This window comes from Geospiza fortis, unplaced genomic scaffold (assembly GCF_000277835.1).
Source record: "Geospiza fortis unplaced genomic scaffold, GeoFor_1.0 scaffold132, whole genome shotgun sequence".
Lineage (NCBI taxonomy): Eukaryota > Metazoa > Chordata > Aves > Passeriformes > Thraupidae > Geospiza > Geospiza fortis.
In genome coordinates, this window is record NW_005054446.1 from 1,069,745 (window position 1) to 1,078,491 (window position 8,747).

At 39.9% G+C, this 8,747-nt stretch overlaps 2 protein-coding genes across 4 annotated transcripts in view; both read right to left on the minus strand.

Moving 5' to 3' along the window:
- The window catches only part of LOC102031906 (arylacetamide deacetylase-like 4), a 16,245-nt gene extending 14,905 nt beyond the window's left edge, over nt 1–1,340 (minus strand). For all 3 annotated transcript variants that reach the window (XM_014309683.2, XM_014309682.1, XM_005427462.1), the window contains exon 1: nt 1,149–1,340. In XM_014309683.2, coding sequence (XP_014165158.1) covers nt 1,149–1,325 — 177 coding nt within the window. In that variant the 5' untranslated portion in view covers nt 1,326–1,340. The remainder of the gene's footprint in view (nt 1–1,148) is intronic.
- Nucleotides 1,341–3,564: 2,224 nt separating this feature from the next.
- Nucleotides 3,565–8,427, minus strand: LOC102032078 (arylacetamide deacetylase-like 4). The gene is made up of 4 exons (XM_005427463.1): nt 8,245–8,427; nt 7,658–7,874; nt 4,654–4,717; nt 3,565–4,339 (listed from the first exon to the last, which is right to left on the minus strand). Exons 1-4 carry the CDS (start codon nt 8,425–8,427, stop codon nt 3,565–3,567), a joined length of 1,239 nt encoding a protein of 412 aa, XP_005427520.1.
- Nucleotides 8,428–8,747: the final 320 nt, after the last annotated feature.

The following is an 8,747-nucleotide window of genomic DNA, read 5'->3' on the forward strand; positions in this document are numbered from 1 at the left end:
CCAAGGATATTTTAACTTTTACATTCAACTTGTTTGTTTTCTTTCACCCTGTGTTGCTTACATTGCAGCATACAATGCTGGTTTATGGTGGGCAGTGGATTGATGATTAAAAGAGAACAGGCTTTTCCAGATGCTTAAGTGATATAATCTCTTTCTAATTACAACTTCTGTGCAGCCAAAGCATGAGAATATATATATATATATATGTAATTCCTTACTATGGTTGACCATAATCTAGAATATTTATAACAGAGAAATTTTTTCTCTTTGATTTCCTTTTTAAATTTTAAATAGATTGTATCTCTTTGCAGATATTCCATTAAATTAATTTAGTAAATATATGCACAGCCTCTGTTACCTCCTGTCTAGTGCCATGTCTCATCAGAGCATCACCTGTCATTACATAGAAATACCTGTGATTCAGTGAGCTCCTCTGTCAGCAGAGCTCACCAGATGTTGAGTGCTGCTCTTGGAGACTGATTACCTTCCCACACATTTTATAGGCTGCTTCACCTGGAGAAGTTGGGCTGGTCAGAGCCCCTCATTCCCATCAGATAATCCTGCTTAGTTGCTGCAGGAGTTATATAAATGTGCTTTGGGCAGAAGAATTCCTTCAGCTCCTCTTGAGCAACATTACCTGATTTTGTCACGTGTGTGACAGAAACTTTTCCTTCTCAAAGCCAATTCTGAAATGTTCAGCTTCTCACTTCATATTCAAAATAAATACAGAATTCTCATCCCCATGCCCACGAAAAGCTTGAAAGCACAGGCCAGAGACATCTGGTATAGTCTGAGCCAAGAATGGAAATACAAATGATCCAACATGGATAAACATAATAAATCAAGTGATTGCTAGGTCAGCTGGAGTCAGGGCAGAAGCACAGTCAGACTTTCACACACTTGTGTTAAGGCAGCATTTAGGTACCTCCTAAGATAGAGCTGGGCAGGACTGGATTAGAGCAGTGCAGTGTCAATAGTCTGGCAAAAGTTTCTTTAGCAACACTCAGCTCAATAAAACATGCAGCATGACAGCAATACCCTGCTCTCCTCTCCAGAACATAATTCCATGCAGGCTTCTAGCACAGTAGTAAGTTTAAAATCTACAGGTTCTCTGTTCTTCCCCCAGAAATAACACCAGGTTCACTTACCACCACAGCTGTGCATATTAAAATTATATGAATGATTCGGAGCTTTGCAGGCTGAGTCACTCCAGGAGGAATTTCTGAGTTGGAAAAATCAAAATTAATTGCCCCTATGACCAACAATATAAATGAAGCAAGAAAACCAGCTAAGAATAACACCAGCACTGTGAGTACAACTGCCATTATGCTGAACTGCAGTGGTCTGAGATATCTTTGATTTGACTTTCCAGTATATATGTCCTGTTACTTCCTGATTCTTTGTTTGCTCCAGTAAAAACCTTTCTCCTCCCTTTCACAAATACATTAGCAGGTATCTCCCTCTCCCACTTTCTTTCCCCCCCCCCATTCCTGTTATCTCACAAAAGATAAGTTGGTCAAAGTCCTTGATTTGTCAGTAGATCTACGCCAGCAGCATTTTGGAATTTTTGCAAGAAACCAGTGCTTAGCTGGGAGAAGAGTGTTAGGACTGAAGTGCATTAGATTTAAATTAGTTGGAGGTGGAAAATGGACAGAGAGCATTTGTGTCCTTTGAGTTTGTGGCACTATAAAACACCCATCTGGAGAGTTTCCTCAGGAGTGGGAACCTGCATGTGATGATTGTCACTCAAAAGGGCCAAAGGGGTTGTCACCAGTGCTCTTTGGAAAGGTGCATTAGAAAATTCTGTCATTACCCAAATCTCAGTTCTTTTTAGTATTTGTGCTTTCTTCTAACAGAAGAACATGCTTTTAAAAAGCCACAGGAGGTTGACTTTAGCTTCATAATTAGGTGACCCTGTTGCAGGTAACTTTCAGTAACTCTATGTGCAAGAAATACAGCTGAGAATGACTTAAGATAACCAATGATTAAAGAGTTCTGAATCAAACTGCTTTATCTGGTTCTTGATGAGGAGTAGGATTGTGCTAATGTGGAGGAGGTGTATTTTAAATGATGCAAATAAATTAATTGTGAATCTAAGCCTGCAACTCTTCAAACAACTAGGTTGTCAGAACATTTAAATGGCAAATTCATGGGGAAAGAAAAGAGGTAAAAAATCTAACCTTATTAGGTGGCAATGTGGGGGCTTGGGTTTTTTTAAATTGTTGTTGTTGTAAAGTCAAATTATAAGTGATGGGGGGAAAGTACCATGTTATTTTAATTACAAAACTTTATAAAAAATTAATTTCATATTGTTTCTCTAGTGGGAAGTTGAGTGTTTTTAAAAGGGCACATGGTCATCATAAAATAAATAAAATATTCTGAAGTAGAAGGAAATCTTGTTTCAAAAATCAGCAAAAGCCCAGATTTGTAAAAAAAAAAAAGTCCATCCAGCGGTATTTGTGGATTTTCAGTTTGTATTGTGTTTTCACAGTTGTGTGGTTATATCCGGTTGTTTGGTAGGTTAATTACTGACCACATCACAGGTGTGACCAGGTAAAAGCAGCAGCATTGTGGTCTCTGCCTGCCTGTGTTGTGTTGTTCCTTTCACCACAGGAGGGGGGTTTCAGTTGTGTTCATTAGTCAGTATGCATTTAGCAAATGTAACTCCCACTCTTATAACAGAAATATTTGCAGTGCAGGTTTTTTATTTTGTTGTTGTTGAAAGCATCACAGAATCACCATAGCATTACAGTGATAATATGGATAAAATTGTGCTTCTCTGCCTTCTTTACGTGATTTTCAGATTTTTTTTTCAACACAGCAGAACAGGTAACCTTGAGCATAAGATAATCTTGAAAGAAAAAAAGGGTTATGGGAAAGTCTTATCTCTGCACTTCTCTGATATCCACACACTCATTGAAGTTCAGAGATTCCAGTTTGAGAATGAAGTTCCAAAATGAAACATCATTTCTCAGATCCCAAACAAAATCAAACTCATGCTAATGCCAGATTAGGATTTCTCTTCCAGACAAGAGCCTTCCTTCTGACTTCCCTGTTTTTGGAGCAGGGTAGTTTTTGTAGAGACTTAACCTGGAAATTAAATTCATGGCTGCAATTTCAGTGTCTGCTGTAAGACTTCGTAGGAGCTGAGTTCTCCATCTGATACCATCAACACCTCCTGTCTGTCACAAGGGCCAAAGCAGACCTCAGTTGTTGTTGTCAGCATTTCTGGGCTGTAGAAGTATCTTCATGGAGAGTCTTGTCTCTTGCCTTCAGTGTGGGCCAGCCATGCAAAGATACTGAACTGCTGTGGTTTTAGTGAAACAGGATGTGCTAGGTGCCTTGCCTTTTTCACTTCATTCTTATTGTTTTGACAAGAATATTTTCTAGAATAGTGGCACTTCAAATAATAACATTTGTTTGAGAGTCACTACAGAAGCAGAAATCAGAAACTACAAAATGCAGTCAAAATGCAAACGATAAATCAAAGGTGTTTATATCCCTTGCCAAGTGTAAATTCATAGAGATACTGCATGACTTGCATCTTTCTTCTGAAAAATACTTCTATAAACTGTTTATATAATTCACCATATTGTCCATTATCTTATTTCCAGATATAAAGGAAAAAATCCCATAGCCAAAAAAGGCTAAAATTCCATGGAAGCCATTCTCACAATGATACCAGGTCACTCGAACACCATTTTCCTCTAGTCTCCTCTTGTACAACAGACCATCATCCCTCAACACATCAAACTCACAGGTCACAATAAAGGACTCAGGGAGCTGGCAAATAATGGAATCTTCAGCTAATAGTGGGGAAAATGTTATTGCTAAAATTTCTTTGATAGCTTCATGGACTTCAGGTTTATATGGTGCAGGTTTTGTTGGTACATAGCCTCTAACCTTAAATTCATCAGGAATAAGATCAGCACTTACCCATTTTTTATATTGGTGTCTCATACTATCAGGAACATGGCTGTTTTGTAGAATCTCTTTCCAAAATGTGGGTTTTTTGTTAAGGTAACGAAAACAGAAGTAGATGATCATCTTCCGGGATAACATGGGGACAAAAGCATTCTGCTGGTAGGCGGGCAAGTGGAAATCCAGCCCCTGGAGTCCTGGATAAAGCAGGACCTGAGCACGTACTTTTGGCAGATCTCTGTCATTCAGCAGTATTTGGCAAATAACTGTAGCAAAATTAGCCCCACAGCTGTCACCACTAATGATGATGAGACCAGGATCCACATGATACTCTTTTAAATTCTTCATGAAGTATAAGGTGGCATTGAGACAGTCAAAATATTGCCCTGGGTAGGGATGTTCAGGAGCCAGACGGTACCTGAAATGTCAAAGTGGAGTTACAAACATTCAATTTGTGTTGTTTGTAGTTGCTGTGGTAGTTATGCAGACTTTTTTTCTGAATTTTAAAGATTATATTTGGGTTTAACTAATGTAGATTGGAAGGCCAAACTAATGATGCTACAGCTATTTTAGAATACTTTGCCTATAAGCACATTTCTAAATTAAATGAAAGGTTTAAGTGAAAAATAGGGATGTGATCTAAAACAGTAAATATTTTCAGCATATTTTTCAGAAGAGTTTCAACTGAGAGCTGTATTCCCATAAATACTTCTATGGCAAAATAGCACTTACCCAACAGACACAACCACTGAGTTGCATTTTTTGGCCATATAGCGGCATACTCTTTCAAAGGCTCCTAGAGAGAGAGTTCAGCAGAAATGATGATTTGAAAATCAAATATCCTTTAGAAATGAAAATACAGATCCCTGAATATGTGCTACGTGGAAGGCACTGCAAGACAAGACTGATAAGGAACTCGTGCTGTGGAATGTGGTCTTTACACATTAATACATTTTCTGTTGGCCAGTGGCTCTCAGGGCATCACACAAGCATGTGAGGATGGTGATATTGAGGAAACACAGAAATCTGTCTGGTATGGTCTCACATTTCAATTGGTGGTCAACAAAAGGAGAGTGTAAGCTGAGGACAAACAGGAATAAGGAGCATACAGGAATTTGAGGCTCAGGGTGCTCCTTTGAGACAGAAGCTGTCATTATACCTAATGCCCTTGATTAGCATTTCTTCTGTGAATTACCCAAACCACTTGTTAAGCCCATGATTTTAACCTTAACCATAACAGCTTTGTGCAAGGAGGAGTTCTCTCACTTGCCTACAAAGGTGTGAAGAGCCATTTCTAGTCGCTCCTTTTGTAGCTGGCATTCACTGCTTCCACATGGTGGAATTCTTGTACTGTAAGAAATGGTGCATAACTCCTTCCCTGTTTAACTTCTCTTGCTTCTCATGATTTTATAGTCACTTAGTGGATCTGTCTTTATGCACCTTTTGCAGCCTGAAGAGTCATGGTTCATTCACATATTCTCTGCACAGAAGCATTTTTCTCACCTGGGCAGCCTCTCCAAGTCTTTCCAGTACTGCTTTATCATTTTTGAGGAGTGGGAAACAGAACTGTAAGCACTATACTGTATTTAGATACACCATGGATTTATTACAGTGGCATAAAAAAGTTTCTTGTTTTGTCTTTCCTTTCCTACTAATAATTGTTTGCCTTTTGTTTGCTTTTTGACTGCTACTGTGCACTATGTCAAGAATTTCAGGTGACTTCCTACCATAGTCCCAAGAGCTCCTTCCTGCTCCTGCTTGGAGTCCATTGCTTCATTTATAAGGTCAGAATGCTCTGTTCATCTGTTTGACTTGTCTACATGCCATTTCTCCTGTCATTTTATTGTGATCCTCTGCTGTCATAAAGACATTCTGCAGTTTTTCAGCCATCCATTTATGACCCTCAAAGGATTTAATACCACATCACCTTGCACCATCTTTTCTGCTTGAATAAATTGATTGAATAAATTGATTAGCACTGCTCCCAGTACAGATCTCCTTATGGGAATCTCACAGGAAATTCCCATAACCCATCTTTTTTCTGTCTTTCAATCAGCTGTAATTCAAATGAAAGACCTTCCCTCTTGTGTCATGGATGTGTAGCCTCTAGGAGACTCTTCTGGAAATCAAAGTGGGTTTTAGCAACTCAGTCTCCTTTATTCATGTATTTGCTGACTTAAAAAACTTAAATTGATGAAAGTGATAAAGAGTGGGTTTAGATTAGATATTAGGAAGAAATTCTTCCCTGTGAGGGTTGTGAGGCCCTGGCACAGGATGCCCAGAGCAACTGTGGCTGCCCTGTCCCTGGAAATGTTCAAGGACAGGGCTTGGAGCAGCCTGGGATAGCAGAAGGTGTCCCTGCCCATGGCGAGGACTTGGAATGAGACTTAAGGTCCCTTCCACACAAACTATTCAACAATTCTAGGATTTGTGAAGTATGACATCCATTTGGGGAATAAGCCATAGTTATCTGTCCACTGACTCTTTTCAGTGTCACATCTGCTAATTTGCTGGTTGCAGACTTCAGGCTTCCTAGGCTGGAGATTCCCAAAGGCCTTCTGAAAGCTTGTCATCATGTTGTTTTCCTGTTATCAAACACCAAAAGGAATTGAAGCCAAAGGTCAGGTCCCGCTCTCTGTGTACAGGTATGGCTGTTACATCAAGCCATGCCACGTGAACAGGGACTCACTGAGCAACTTGTGGTGTGTTTTTTCCTTCTACTGAGAGGAATTCACCTGTCACTGAGATCACAGAGTGCCTGCCATCCCTGGAGTCCTCACTGCCACCCAGACTAACTCCAGACATGAGCCTGGCACTCCCCCCAGGCTCCTGTGCCCTGAGTACAGCAGGGTGAGTTATCTGTGCCCCAGTGCAGAGGGGAACCCATGGCACAGGAGTTATGTTGTGATTCATGCACGGGGCTGAAGGATGCCAGGAAATTCAAGCCTGCCCAGTATAGTGCAGACCTACCCTTTGAAACAGTAAAGGATTCAAACGCCTCAAATTGCACTGCCTGACCCCTGGAATGAAGTTCAGATTTCCATGTTAGGGACCTTGGCTTGCAGAGGAGGCACTCAGAGCCTTAGCTGCTCAGAAGGAGATCCAGAGCACTCAGGGAGCTGAGCTCCCAGCTGCTGAGAGGAGGCTTGTCTCCCTTTCTGGAAAAGAACGAGTATCCTGTGACATGTCACCACAAAAATCAAACTCCCCCAAATTGCTTCTTCATTATTTATATTTTCATTCATTTGGATTCCTTGTTTGCATGAATGGGAATTTATTTACAGATTTTTAAAAATTTATTTAAATCCTTCCTTGGACCCATATTATATATTTTATGTAAGATAGGGTAGTCTTAGTAGAGCAGCATCCCTCACTGAGAGCTGAGAGCAGCGAGGGAGGAAACTCTCCAGATGGGTGTTTTATTGTGCCACAAACTCAAAGCACACAAATGCCCTCTGTCCATTTTCCACCTCCAACTAATTTAATACTAATGCTGTTCATTCCTAACACTCTTCTCCCACCTAAGCACTGCTTTCTGGATCTCTTGCCCAAAGGAAGCAGAGATGGGACTCCCTTTAACAGGAGACTGTTCATTCCACAAATACTTTCCAGTCTGCGCTGAGCAAAGACTGATGACACTGGGAAAGACAGGGCAGACACTGACTGACACATGCCTGAAGGCAAAAATGTAAAGGTTTGGATTTGACTTGAAAAATAAAACTTGCCCATTTCTTACTAATGCTCCCAAATGTGCCAGCGCCTCCATGAAAATAGAGAATTCCTCTTCTTTTGCCAGTGGGTGGGCTTTTGGGCTGATAAATCCTCAAGGGTACCTCATCTACTGTGAGATCTTTGATAAGCAGTTTGGAATCTCTCCATGGAGGTATCCCATTGACCGCTGCTCGCAGTATGGTTAAATCACTGCAGATCCCCAGCTTCTCCAAAATCTTTCCCTGTTGAAAAGAAAGAATTTGGAAGGAGTAATGTTGCCTTGTTTCTGAACAGTACATTATTCTATGTACATGCAGTTCAATGTGTACAGGATACATCTAGGTATTTGTTTTAAATTTTCATATAAAACAGTTTCCCAGCATAAAATGGCTGGAGTTTGACTGAAAAATCTAAAGAAGCTTTTAAGATTAGTCATATTAATTTTATGAGTTAATTTACTGTGTTTTGGATTCATATATCAATGCTTACAGGTTTCAGGAACATGAATTGCTTTTTTTCTTTTTTTTTCCCTTAAGTAAGCCATTTCCCTCCTGCTCCCAAATATCCTACCTAAGCAAAAGTGAAATCCCCAGGTTAAGAAATTTAACTTACCACGACCATGGTTGTGATCATCAAGCAGTGGAAAAAACGAAGCTTTAGAGGTTGCTCAATTCCAGGGGGCATTTCTGTGTTGAAAAGATCATATAATACAACCCCCCAAAACAGTGCTGGTATTAAAACGGGAGAAATAAAAAACATTCCCAAAATTGCTAAAGTTGTAGAAACAGATGCCATTTCACTTCAAAACAGGAGTGAAAAAAAACTGGGTTAAGCTCTGTTTTCAAGTGCATCTAAGGTGTCTTCACAGAAGACTGAGTGCTCAGTTCATATGCAGAAATTAAATGTTTATTAATGTTGCAATGCAATGTAATGCAGTTTTCTCCACCCTTCTTTTGCTAATGATACTATTCACAACACTTGGGTGCTTTCTTTATACCCTTTACAAAAGGTGGGATTCAAACTCTATGGAAGTGATTAATACTATGAACAGAGAAATTATTATTCAGAGGGGCCTTGATTTGAAGATGGTCTTTTTGGTTTGCAGTGGTTTTATT